This window comes from Rhineura floridana, chromosome 8 (genome assembly GCF_030035675.1).
Source record: "Rhineura floridana isolate rRhiFlo1 chromosome 8, rRhiFlo1.hap2, whole genome shotgun sequence".
NCBI lineage: Eukaryota > Metazoa > Chordata > Lepidosauria > Squamata > Rhineuridae > Rhineura > Rhineura floridana.
Genome location: NC_084487.1, coordinates 72,236,694 through 72,250,875, shown reverse-complemented (window position 1 = coordinate 72,250,875; position 14,182 = coordinate 72,236,694). Strand labels below are relative to the sequence as shown.

The 14,182-nt window shown below is 42.7% G+C and overlaps 1 protein-coding gene across 1 annotated transcript in view; it reads right to left on the bottom strand.

Moving 5' to 3' along the window:
- The window catches only part of PTPRR (protein tyrosine phosphatase receptor type R), a 191,062-nt gene that overhangs the window by 154,797 nt on the left and 22,083 nt on the right, over positions 1–14,182 (bottom strand). The window contains exon 2 of the mRNA XM_061637817.1: positions 11,632–11,927. Within this exon, the coding sequence (XP_061493801.1) occupies positions 11,632–11,697 (66 nt within the window). The 5' untranslated portion in view covers positions 11,698–11,927. The remainder of the gene's footprint in view (positions 1–11,631; positions 11,928–14,182) is intronic.

Sequence of the window (14,182 nt, the reverse complement as noted above, 5' to 3'; positions counted from 1 at the left end):
AAGCCCTCATGAAAATTCACCACTTTTAATGTGCGGTTTTCCCAGTGTACCCATTTTAAATGCAGGTTTTCCCAATATACACATTTTTGCAAAGTAATTTTCCCTAATATAATGCACTTTTCTATTTTCACTAATATGTATTTCTAGGTACACTGTACCCCAGGATATGCCTTTGCCTTTGGCAAAGTATGAATTTTGAAGGATGGCTGGGTTCTGGTTTGCATATTGTTTTGGAAAGCATAAATTACGTAGGCTCACTTTTAAATATGAACTGAGGGTAGAAACACACTCGCTATTCCGCTGGTTCCAATGTGTATCTACCTCTCTCTTCTGAAAACTGGGGCACACAATCCTACTCAAACCCCACCCCTTTTTACTGTAGAACCTGATGGGAGGAGCTTGAGTGTGTTTCTTTTTTTTACATTTGGCTTCAAACAGATTTTGCAACTGAAAGGCAGATCAACCCATTCCCTCTGTGGGTGTGGCTAATGGAAACATTTTGATCTAGTGTGTTTACAGCCTAAATCAAATTCTCCCCCATCCCTGTTTTGAACAGAATGTAAGGGTAGAGACACACTTACTGTTGTGCCAGTTCCAGTGCATCTCCACCTTTTTTCTGAAAACGGGGACATACAATGCTAGTCAAACTCCACCCCTTGTTACTCTAAAACCTGGTTGAATCACCTTGACTGCATTTTTGTAAAACATTCAGCTTCAGAGAGATTTCACAACTGATTGGTAGATCAACCCACTGCCACTCCAGGTGTGGCGAATGGAAACAATTTGATGTAGGCACAGGCAGAGACAGGGATTAGCCCAACACTTTGCTGTGGGTGGTCTTCAAAGGTCTGAAGTCAGCAGTAGGGAAGGGGAGGAAGGGAGGTGTGTCCAGCCCAAGGCAGAATCACTTAAGAACACAGACAGATAAACCATTCTCACTGCTTTTGAAGCAACTAGTGTGCCCACAGCCTAACACTGTGGTTAGGGCTGAAACACAAAATGGCTACCTAAATTATGCTCTTAGATGTTTCATCCATTCCTAACAGGAGTCCTCCTGAGAGTCAGAAACACAGACTTGTGGTTAGGATCTGGTCCACAACATATCCCTTTTCTCGCCCCAGATTACTCCCTGTTTTTGTCCCTGAATATGAGTATGTATTCCCTACCTTCCATGGAATTTTCCCTGAATGACACCAGGACAAAGTAGAAAGGTTCTCCATTCTCCATGTTATACATTTAGGCTGCAACCCCCACTTACCTGGGAGTAAGTCCCATTTAACTCAATGGAAATTACCTCAGCGTATTCATGCATAGAACTGCACTGTGCAGCTGTAAAGTAAGAATATTTTGTACTATTATTTCCCCTTTCCATTTCATGTGGAAGATGGCAAAAATAAAAACATGCCTTTGGGATGTTTTAGTGTACGTTAGACTCGAACACAATCTTTTCTGCCATCTCCCCAAAGACCGACAGCAAACACAATGCCGGCACCATAGTTCATCCCTTAATTATCCCTGTTGAAGTGCACCGAAAGAAGCAAAAAAGGAAATGAGGCCAGCAAACGTCTTTGTGCAAACAATACATAGAATGACAGAGCAGGAGAGAAGCTGTAGGCTCCTGAAGGCGACTTGGGAGACTTTTGGGACACATGCTGTGCCAGTGAGAATTGTTCACAAAATAAAGGGAACGAGGCTTCTTTTCTTTAAAAGGAAATGTGGGATTCAAGGGCTGCATGGCTTGAAGGACTGAGAATGCAGTAAAATGGTGCCATGCCAAGTGGTTTGGAAGGGAAAGTGGGGGGAATTACAGGAACGTGAAGTGAAATGATAAAAGTCCTGCATATCATTACCTACTTCCGCATGCTGACCATATTGAACAATCGTCTGTTGGCTTAATAAGCTGAGATACGAATGAGCCTTGTGGCCATGAACATAGCCCTTTGATCCTCCTTTTAAAGCATGAGTGATCAAACAGGGAAGGCTCTAACTAGCCATAGTTTTCCATTTCATGTGAACCAGGAAACTATGATTATTGGCTTCCAGTAGCTGGCAGTGGGGTGCCGCAAGCTCCTATTGGCCAACTCCAATTCTCATCAGCCCAGCCAGCTTTGCCAATGAAGCTGGGATGATGGGAATTGTAGTCCAATATCGGGGGGGGGGAGAGTTTCTTCATCCCTGCTGTAAGAGATGCACAATGTTGAGTAAAAAATTTTTCCACACCAGTCTCCTGTAACTAGGTAGGTGTCTCTACAAAGCTCTTAAGCATGAAGGCAACATCCCTCTATGGCTGTTGCTTGTCTTCAGTGTCTGGTGTTCCAAGGTATGTAACCCATTGAGCTGCCATAGCTAACAGACCTTTCCTCCATGTTAATTTCTCTAATCCTTATTTAAAACCATCTAAAAGAGTGTTCAGTACTACATCTTGTGGCAGGCAGTTTCCTAAGTTAACTGCATTCTTTGAAAAAGTGCTCTCTTTTGCTAGACCAGTTCTGCTGCCAGTCAATTTTACTGAGAGACCTCATATTCAAGTACTATAGGAAACATTGAAAAATGTCTCTCTATCCACTCCCTTTTGCACCATTCATAATTTTATAAACTTCTCTTTAATCATGTTTTGCCCCAAGTCATCTTTTTTGAAAACTAAAATCTCTATCACCCGGTAGCCTTCCTTTCCTTGTAGGAAATGTACACTATCCCTTTGCTCTTTTCTGTGCCTTACCAGCTCTATGACATTCTTTTTGAGATGGGAGAAATAGAACGGTACACAATATTCCAAATGTGACTACACTATAGGTGTATACAAAGGCATTGTTTGTATGTTTATTAGAATTAGATCCCCTATAGAGCTTAAGGTGGCATAATGGTTCTCTTCCCCATTTTATCCTCACTACAAGCCTGTGAGGATGAGAGATAGTGATGGGCCTTCAAGGTTCAGTAGGAATTTTGAAGCTGGGTCTTCCCCTTATGATACTGGCTTATTTTCAATACCTTTCCTAATAATCTCTAATATTGAAGTTGCCTTTTTCATTGCCACAGCATATAGAGTCAAGATGTTCACTGGCCACCATGATTCCATATATCCTTTTGCGGATAGTCACAACCAGTTCAGCACCTATGTGAAGTTCTACTTTAGAGACAACCGTAACATCAAAGAGTGGTGCCATTAGGGCAGAACTTGGGGGCAGAAGTCTAGTACCCCACTCAGCAGAATGAGCAGAAGGGCCCACACAAATGCAGCAGGGTTGCCTTGCCACTTTTTGAAGTAAGTGATGCTTTCTTGCTCCAGCAAGCATTTTAAGGTAATTATTGGTTTTGCAATTATTTTATTGTCTATTGTTTATTTCATGTATGGCTTGTTTTTATGTACACCACTTAGAAACGCAAATGATTAACGGGTATATAAATGTTTAAAATAAATAAATAAATAAACAATACAGAACAACCCAAAGCCACTCCTAGTTATCTTAAGTGAAGGCGAAACTGACTAGAGGTACTTCGAGACAGGGGCTTATTATTATTATTATTTATTTATTATTTATTATTTATTAAATTTATATACCGCCCGACTAGCGATAGCTCTCTGGGCGGTGAACATAAAATAGTATAAAAATACAATGAATAACAAAATAATATTAAAATACAATCAACAATACAATAAACATTATTAAAATTAGATCAATGTAACTTAAAATGCTTCAGAGAATAGGAAGGTTTTGACCTGGCGCTGGAAGGAAAGCAGAGTCGGCGCCAGGCGTACTTCCTCAGGGAGACTGTTCCATAATTCGGGGGCCACCACTGAGAAGGCCCTAGATCTTGTCATCACCCTCCGGGCCTCCCTGTGAGTTGGAACCCGGAGGAGGGCCTTCGTAGCAGAACGTAGTGCACGGGCCGGTTCATATCGGAAGAGGCGTTCCGCAAGGTATCGTGGTCCCGCACCGTATAAGGCTTTATAGGTTAATACCAACACTTTGAATCTAGCCCGGAAACATATTGGCAACCAGTGCAAGCTGGCCAGAACAGGTGTTATATGCTCGGACCGCTTGGTCCTTGTCAGCAATCTGGCCGCCGCATTTTGCACTAGTTGTAGCTTCCGAACTGTCTTCAAAGGTAGCCCTACGTAAAGCGCATTACAGTAATCCAAACGTGAGGTTACCAGAGCATGTACCACTGATGTAAGGTCCTCTTTACTCAAATAGGGACGTAGCTGGGCTACCAACCGAAGTTGGTAAAACGCATTCCTAACCACCGAGGCTACTTGAGCCTCAAGTGAGAGGGAAGAGTCTAAAAAGACTCCCAGACTACGAACCCGGTCCTTTAGGGGGAGTGTAACCCCGTCCAGGACAAGGTATATATCCACCATCCGATCAGAGAACCCGTCCACCAACAGCATCTCAGTCTTGTCTGGATTGAGCTTCAGTTTGTTAACTCTCATCCAGTCCATTGTCGAGGCCAGGCAACGGTTCAGCAAATCGACAGCCTCACCTGAAGAAGATGAAAAGGAGAAGTAGAGCTGCGTGTCATCAGCATACTGATGACAACGCACTCCAAAACTCCTGATGACCTCTCCCAACGGCTTCATGTAGATATTAAAAAGCAGGGGGGACAAAACTGACCCCTGCGGGACCCCATATTGGAGAGCCCGCGGTGTCGAGCAATGTTCCCCAAGCACTACCTTCTGGAGACGACCCGCCAAGTAGGAGCGGAACCACTGCCAAGCAGTACCTCCAACTCCCAACTCCGCGAGCCTCTCCAGAAGGATACCATGGTCAATGGTATCAAAAGCCGCTGAGAGATCAAGGAGAATCAACAGAGTTACACTCCCTCTGTCTCTTTCCCGACATAGGTCATCGTACAGGGCGACCAAGGCTGTCTCAGTGCCAAAACCGGGCCTAAAACCCGATTGAAATGGATCTAGATAATCAGTTTCATCCAATAGCGCCTGGAGCTGGCCAGCAACCACCCGTTCCAAGACCTTGCCCAGGAATGGAACATTCGCCACTGGCCTGTAGCTGTTAAAATTGTCTGGGTCCAAGGAAGGCTTTTTCAGGAGTGGTCTCACCATGCCTCTTTCAGACAGCCCGGGACCACTCCCTCTCGTAAAGAGGCATTTATCACTTCCTTGGCCCAGCTACCTGTTCCATTCCTGCTAGTTTTTATCAGCCAGGAGGGGCAAGGATCCAGTACCGAAGTGGTTGCACGTACCTGTCCAAGCACCTTGTCCACGTCCTCGAGTTGAACCAACTGAAGCTCATCCAACAAAACAGGACAAGACTGTGCTCCGGACACCTCACTAGGATCTACTGCTATAACTTGAGAGTCTAGGTCCCGGCGGATACATGAGATCTTATTCTGGAAGTGATCGGCAAACTGATTACAGCGGGCCTCCGATGATTCCACCCTGTCCGGAGGGTTTGAATGGAGAAGCCCCCGGACAACTCGAAAGAGCTCCGCTGGGCGGCAAAGAGATGATTTAATAGTGGCAGCAAAATGATGTTTTTTAGCTGCCTTCACTGCTCCTACATAGAGCTTAGTCGAAGCACTAACCAGCGCATAATTGTATCCGTCGGGAGTTCGTCTCCATTTCCGCTCAAGCCTCCTCCTATCTTGCTTCATCGCTCTCAGCTCCGGAGTATACCATGGAGCTGTATGAGCTCTACACAGGAGAGGGCGTGCAGGAGCGATCGTGTTTACAGCCTGGGTCATCTCCGTATTCCACAGAGCGACCAGGGCTTCAGCAGGAGCGCCAGTCCTATCAGCCGGAAAATCCCCCAGAGCCCTTTGAAAACCTTCAGGATCCATTAGTCTCCGGGGGCGGACCATTTTAATAAGTCCCCCACCCTTGCAGAGGGAAGAGGTTACTGAAAGTCTAAACTTCAGCAAGCAGTGGTCTGTCCATGACAAAGGGAGTGTTGTAAAACTCCCCACATCCAGATCACTTTCCCCATGCTCAGTAGCAAAAACAAGGTCTAGAGTGTGCCCCGATACATGTGTTGGACCACTAACATATTGAGACAGCCCCATGGCTGTCATGGAAGCCATGAAGTCCTGAGCCGCGCCAGACAAAGTGGTCTCGGCATGAATGTTGAAATCCCCCAGTACTATTAGTCTGGGGGACCTCAACAATATATCCGAGACCACTTCCGCCAGCTCAGTTAGGGAAGCCATTGGGCAGCAAGGTGGGCGGTACACCAAAAGGATTCCCAGCCTGTCCCTCTGGCCCAACACAAGGTGTAAACACTCCAGGCCAGTAACTGAATGAACATGGTGCTTGGTGAGTGAGATGGAACTCTTATAGACGACAGCAACCCCACCTCCCCGACCCTCAGATCTACCATGATGCTGGACCAGGTACCCCGGTGGGCAGAGCTGAGAGAGACCAACTCCTCCCTGCTCACCCACCCAGGTCTCGGTTATACATGCCAGATCGGCTGCCTCATCCACAATCAAATCGTGGACGAGGGAGGTTTTATTATATACCGATCTGGCATTTAATAACAGCAACTGGAGATCTGAGAGTTGGCTGATAGGACTACCAACGACCTTGCGGGTGTGGGAAGGACCGGAACAAGGCACAGCCACAACATGTCTGGACCGCGTTCCCCTTACCTGGCACGTCCTTCTCACAGCGCCATACCTTCCTTTGCCCGTCACTACGGCAATTGGGGCCCCCTCAAGTCTCCCCGCCTGATGGATAAAACTCTCTCTGAAGCACATAACACAACTAAAATATACAGCAATTAAACGTATAAAAACAGCTATATATACAGCCATATATACAGCATATAAACAAACATACATTCATATAATCAGGCACCCATTCATCTCAAATTGCATCAACACACCAACAAAAAGTAAAAAAAAGAAAAAGAAAGGAGCAGCACATTGAGATATCACAAATAGGCAACTGGAAATAGGTATCTTTGGCATTTTGATGACAATGATTTTGCATGGATGCTGCAAAAAAAAAAGTCATACTGAGGAGCGTCTATCCCACAATACATACCAACCTGGAAGTGCCCATACATTTAAAGCACTTGACTTCCCCCCAAATATCCTGGGAACTGTAGTTTACCCCTCGTTGTTGTTATGTGCCTTCAAGTCGACTACGACTTATGGCGACCCTATCAATCAGCGACCTCCAACTGCATCTGTTGTGAACCACCCTGTTCAGATCTTGTAAATTCATGTCTGTGGCTTCCTTTATGGAATAAATCCATTTCGTGTTTGGTCTTCCTGTTTTTCTACTCCCTTCTGTTTTTCCCAGCATTATCATCTTTTCTAACGAATCATGTCTTCTCATGATGTGTCCAAAGTATGATAACCTCAGTTTCATCATATTAGCTTCTAGTGATAGTTCTGGTTTAATTTGTTCTAACACCCAATTATTTGTCTTTTTTGCAGTCCATGGTATGCGCAAAACCCTCCTCCAACACCACATTTCAAATGATTTTTCTCCTATCCGCTTTTTTCACTGTCCAACTTTCACATCCATACATAGATATCAGAAATACCATGGTCTGAATGATCCTGACTTTAGTGTTCAATGATACAACTTTGCATTTGAGGACCTTTTCTAGTTCTCTCATAGCTGCCCTCCCCAGTCCTAGCCTTCTTCTGATTTCATGACTATTGTCTCCATTTTGGTTAATGACTTTGCCAAGGTATTGATAATCCTTGACAAGTTCAATGTCCTCATTGTCAACTTTAAAGTTACATAAATCTTCTGTTGTCATTACTTTAGTCCTTTTGACGTTCAGCTGTAGTCCTGCTTTTGTGCTTTCCTCTTGAACGTTCATCAGCATTTGTTTCAAATCCTTTCTGGTTTCTGCTAAGAGTATGGTATCATCTGCATATCTTAAATTATTGATATTTCTCCCTCCAATTTTCACACTTCCTTCATCTTGGTCCAGTCCTGCTTTCCATATGATATGTTCTGCATATAGATTAAACAAATAGGGTGATAAAATATACCTGTCTCACACCCTTTCCGATTGGGAACCAATCGGTTTCTCCATATTCTGTCCTCACAGTAGCCTCTTGTCCGGAGTATAGGTTATGCATCAGGATAATCAGATGCTGTGGCACCCCCATTTCTTTTAATCCTCACAGAGCTACAATTCCCAGCACCCTAAACAAACTACAGTTCCCAAGGTTTTGGGGGGGAAGTAATGTGCTTTAAATGTATGGTGTGTATGTAGCTCAAGTCAGGAAATCACATTTCAAAGGGCAAATCACAGCAATAATACTGTTATTTATTTATTTCTAATTGATTTCTCATATACCACCAGTTATCTCACATTCCAGCCATTGTCAGGTTTGGTAGGACTCTTCTGTTTTCAGTTTAATCAGTCTGTAAACTTTAAATCATCTGGGAAACTAGCAAACCCACATTTTGTTTTATATTTTATTCCAAGTGCTTTTGGTTTTTTAACTTCAGGCAGTGTACCATGAACATTTGAAAAGTCACTGCTAAAACACAAACTTAAAGAGGAACAGTCAGTCCAAATCTGTGGGGCCTACTTATAGTATAATCAAATTCTGCTTAAAGCCCTTAGAAATTGCATTGCAATTTTCTGTTGCTTCTTAATAGAAAAAGCTAAAAATATCAGATAAAACTAGTATTTTCTTGCAATAGAAAGCTCCTCAGGGTTATATAAAATTATGCCTAGGGGAAAATCCGTTAACTTACTATTCATACAAATGAAATGATCACCACTACCCCAGAATGTATCCTGGGATTATCCATGAACACAGTTCCACAAAACAATGCTTTTTTTTTGCTTGGCTACATCCACTGAATTCTTAGCATTTGCAATCAGCTTCAAGAAATGGTTATATGGCAGAAAAACTTTTTTTTTAAAAAAAGTTCCTTTTCTAATGCAAAATTTTCACTCACAGCTACAAGAATTGCTAGTGCAATCATCCAGCTCTCCATCGCTGCTTCAACTTTTCAAATATATAAAATTGGAGGGCATACAGAACTTTCTTTTCTGTTGCAAGCTCTGGCAACATTTACTAAGAAAAACAAGCCCACTTTCCAGAGTTTCTTCCTCCATCATAACGTACTCGAAGAATGCAACTGGATTGCAGGAAACAAAATGGCTAGCAATTGCTCTCATGAGTTGAAGAACCAGGAGTATCACTAATGTCAGGAACTAAAGGACATGTTCCTGAGCAAGACCCATTCAAAGGAATGGGAGCTGTAGAACAATTATTCATCTGATGAAGAAAGGGGTTATGGGGAGGAGTTGATGTCTTAGGCAGCCAGAATATGCATAAGAATTGGTGCCTGAGTTTCCTTTGTTTTTCCTCCCTCCCATCCAACCCCATTTCTTTGACTAGCACAGGGGAGCTTCTTAGAGCAGATCCACACCAAGTATTTAAAGCGAATCCAATGCACACATCCCAATAATTCTGGAAACTGTGATTTTCCCTTCACAGATCTACAAATTCCCAGCACCCTTAACAAACCACAGGTTCCATGATTCTTTGGGGGAGGAGTCATGTGCTGTAAATGTGCATTGGATGTGCTGTAAATGTATGGTGTGGACCTGCCCTTAGTGTATTGTTCCTGAAAAGGACAGCAAGAAGCCCAAAAAGCTCTTGAAAGCTCAAAGCCAAAAAAAGACAGCTCACAACAAGCAAGAAAGCGGGGAAAGCGCATTGCGCAATTAAATCATTCTACAAATGCTTTGATAGAGGAAATTACTCTCTATGCGGGAAGAAAAGAATCAGATTCTAAAATCCAAATCCACTTCTTGCAGGCTCAAATCTTTCCTGGAGAACCCCTACTGTCAGAGCTTCCCCCACTTTTCTGAGGGAAGTTTCTTTTCGTGCGATTATTTAGTTTGGCAGTTGACCCTCTCTCTCAATAATTGTCTACTGAAATACTTTTCTATCTATCCCAACAAGGCAATACTGTAAGTAGAAAGTCCTCCGATATCCTCACAGAAGGGTTTGTAGTCTATAGAGGCTAACCGGGCGCTTAATTCAGCCTGTTGTGCCCAACCATTGCTGTAGCTGCCTATATGGTTTCCAGTCAGGCCGGCTCTCATTATAGAAGAGCAGCCTTTGCTCTGCACAAAAGCATTAAGCAGAGAAAGTCAGGTCTCTCACTAGACACCTAATGGAGATTTAATAGGGCAGTTATGTAAGAATGGCCAACTGCAAATGTGTTTAATTCAGGCTTCAAGTTTTGTTTTTTTTTAAATACACACTGGAAACATTCAGATCACATCAAGGAAGCTTTCACATTCTGTTCTTAACATGCGGGGGTGCCGTATGATTCATGCAAATGACTGCACATTCTTCCTTTTAAAAACAGCTGGGGTGTGTTTATGGTAGCTGCGTTGACTGTGTTCCTGCCTTCCATCTGCACAGCACAGCCTTATCCACGTGTGTGAAAAGGGAAGTCTTTTCATAGGACATTTGGCAATTCTTTTGGTAATATACTAGAGAAGCCTTTGCTAACTTGGTGCCCTCCAGACATTTTGGACTGCAACTCCCATCAGCTTCAGACAGCATGCTGGCTGAGGCCGATGGGAGTTGCAGTCCACAATGTCTGGAGAACACCAGGTTAGCAAAGACTGTACTAGTGGATTTTCCACCTTGTTTTATTGGCAATGGTGCTGTATCTTAAGAACTACATGACGGACAGATGTCCTCATGATCGCATCTCCTAAGGGAACATTTCCTATGGCCCTCAAGATGTTATTGGACTCCAGATCCCATCAGCCCCAATCAGTATGGCCAATGGCCAAGCATGATCATTGTTGCCTCTCCTTCAGGCAGAGATAAGAAAGAAATACAGCTCTTAGAAATAGAAAAGGTTTGCATATACTGACAGACAGAGGTTTGTCCTGTATGTACTGTCTCTAGAACACCCAGAGTAAACTTATTGAAAATCAGGAATAAGCCTAAAGACACTCTAAATCACTGCATATATAGCATAATTTGACAGACAATGATGTGAATGATGCCAATGGTACAGAAGTTGTTCTTGAGTTGGTGGCCTTCAAGTTTTTTTGTTTTAATCTAAGAAAGCTAGTAAATTCAAATTCATTAATCTTTCAGCTTTTGGTTTTCCAGAAAGCTTTCTTGGCTTCTAAGTTGTCTCCACCTTCTATGTAGAAGAACAGACTTAAGCTAGGTTTGTCTGATGTATCAGCAAGCGCAACTAAGTAGGTTTCGCCAAAATATCTTGAAGCATCAGGAATAGATTTATTGAGGATTGTTCTGCTGACCCAACCTCTAACTTCTAAATCATACAAGAGGTGGCATTTAATGCTAATCCTACTCAGAGTAAATCCACTGAAGTTAATAGACATAAGTAACTTTGGTTCATTAATTTCAATGGGTCTACTCTGAATAGGACCAAGTTGAATATAGCCCATGGTCTTTGCTGCTTGTGGCAAATTGTTCCCTAGAAACCAACAACAAACTACAGCAGGGATGAGCAACTAGCATCATTCCAGATGTTGTGAACTACACCTAACATTCCCAACTATTGACCATGCCAGCTGAGGCTTATGGGAGCTGGAGTTCATTAACATTTGGAGGGACATAGGTTATTCATCCCTGGAATAGAAGGTCCTGAGCTATGATGTCAGAATTTAGAGCAAGAAAACTTACCACAGTTATCACATTAGCTGCTGGAATAGGCAGATTTTCCACTTCCTGGTCCTCACCTCCGGTCATAGCTAAGAGATTGAGAGAGGGTTCATATGCAGGTCTAGAGAAAGTTGATTTAACTATGAAGGCAGGGTGCAGCTTGCTTATTTTTGCATGGGAATTGTGCCCATAATCCTTCTGATCGCTTGTATCCAAACTTTTCTCGACACTTTGCACATGATGGTAGATGAATATTGGCTTCCTGCTCTCCCTCTGATGAATTGCCAAGAAGTGGTCATTATCTCCTGAAAAGCATCCTGTTAAAAAAGAAGAGAGGAATAAGTCTTTCCTTCCCCTTATTATTTCTCTATTTAGAATGAATGGTTAAAAAAAGAACTCGTTAAACAAAAGAGCCCTCCTTGGTACATGTCCTTAGTATTTTGAAGGAGTGAACTGCATAGTGGCAATATGGAGACTGTGAGCGTGAAATATGTTTCATGGGGTTTCATAGGATACACTCCAGGTGGGGATGGAGGCGAAATTTGATTCAGTTCACATTTAAAGCTGAATCTATCAAAATCACACTTTCTTCAATAATATGGGGACTGAAACACAGCCATCCTTCAAAATTTGCACTTACCCAAATTTTACAGTGTAGTTCTCCAACCAACCAATGTATACAAAAATGCATTTATTAGGGGAAAGTGTGCATAAAAATGAATATATTTGTAAAACTCATACAAAAACGCATTGTTTTAGGAGAAATTGCTTGCAAAAATGTGTACATTTGTCAAAGCTGTATACAAAAATGTGTTTATCAGGAGAAATTCACATTATAATGCTGAAGAATTTTCATCAGAATTTTTTTTTAAAAAATTGCAAACTGTGGCAAAAATGTGGAGAACTGAATGTAAGATTGGAAAAATGAGAGAGAACTTAAATTGACAGATCTTTCCATCCCTAATTCCAGACAGGCAAAAGCATTTGAAGAGGGCCACTAAGGGGTGTGGCCTGGGGTATGGCCTGAGGGCCAATAGACTTTGGAAGGCTGCACTCAGCTTCCGGGCCTAGGGATCCCCACCCCTGCTGTAATTCTAAATCCACTCATCGTGGACTAAGCCCCAATGATCATAGTGGGACATGCTTCTTACTAAACATGTACAGGATTGCACTGCACATCTTACGGCAGCATGTGCGGAACTGGGTTTAGCATAGTATCCCCTCTTCATTTAAATGTAATTCCTACTCTCCCACTATACAGCTCATATGCACACATAAAAAGAAACCTTATTTTTTCCTCTTTTTTTGCAGATCCATCACATTTGTCATAATATAGACTATGTGTGCCCCACACAAGTCTCCCATACCTATATGATTTTTTGTAGTTTCCATCCATGCTGCACTCTTCAAAATATGTTCCCAACAGCTGGAGCTAAGGAGGAAATGTGCTTCCAAACTCTGATATTATTAATGTAATTTGTACCTTGTCTGTCAATTGGGGGGGGGAGGAGTAAGCATGGTTGTTCTTGATCAAAAACAGCCCCACAAACATGTCTCCAGATATCTGATTTCTAGCATATAACAAAACCAGATGGTGTTAGAGAAACAAACAAAGGATGACTTCTGCATGACAGTGTTAGGCACAGAGAAAGATGGATATATATGAAGCAATGAAAGATATGCTGCATCTCCTTGGAAATGGAGAAAAAGTCAAAGGCATCAAGCAGTTGGGTTTGATTTGTGTGAACATCAGACCATTATCCTGTGCTGCCTTATTTAAAAGACTTTGTGCAGAAATGTCATGTAGAGGTCATCTGAATATGGTCAGTAATTCCCCCATACTCTAAAAGTTAACCCAAAAGACCCCTAAAGAGGTCTACTGTAGGCAACATACATCCTAGCGACCCAGTATTCTCAGAGTAACTCAGGGTAATTATTTACTTGGATTATAATGCTAGTGATAATCTAAACCAGATGTATGGACACTTTTTTACTCCAGTGCAGCCTTCTAGGCAACCTTCTGGGGGCCACATGCCAGTGGTGTGCAGGGCCAGAAGTGGGTGGAACAACTAATAATATTGTTATCTTCATACAATAGTCTTATTTCTACCAACACTCAAACGTCTTTCTCCCAGGCAAGCACGAAAAATGATCAGAATTCCAGGACACATTCTAACCATGCAAAAATACTCAAGGAGAGCAACAAGCAGGAGCAATGAGGGGTATGGCTGGGAAGGACAGTGAAGCCTGCGAAAGTCCCAAGGGCCAAATATAGAGGCCTGGAGGGATGTATGTGGCCCCTGGCTCTGAGATTCCCTATCCCTAGTCTAAGCCATTGATCTTCAGCTGGTGCACTACTGGTATCCACTACCAGGTGTCAGCCTGACCTACCCTGGGTCATGTTCAAATAAAGGATAGAAAATTAAGAAGTGGGCTCCTAAATGCATGTTTGTGCTAAAGGTGGGTTCTGGGCCTGAAAAGACTGCAGAAACATGTCTCTGTGCTGATCCACTAGGTATATGGTATACTATGTGGCTTAAATAGCTGTGTTAATATTCTAATTTGTCTTTAG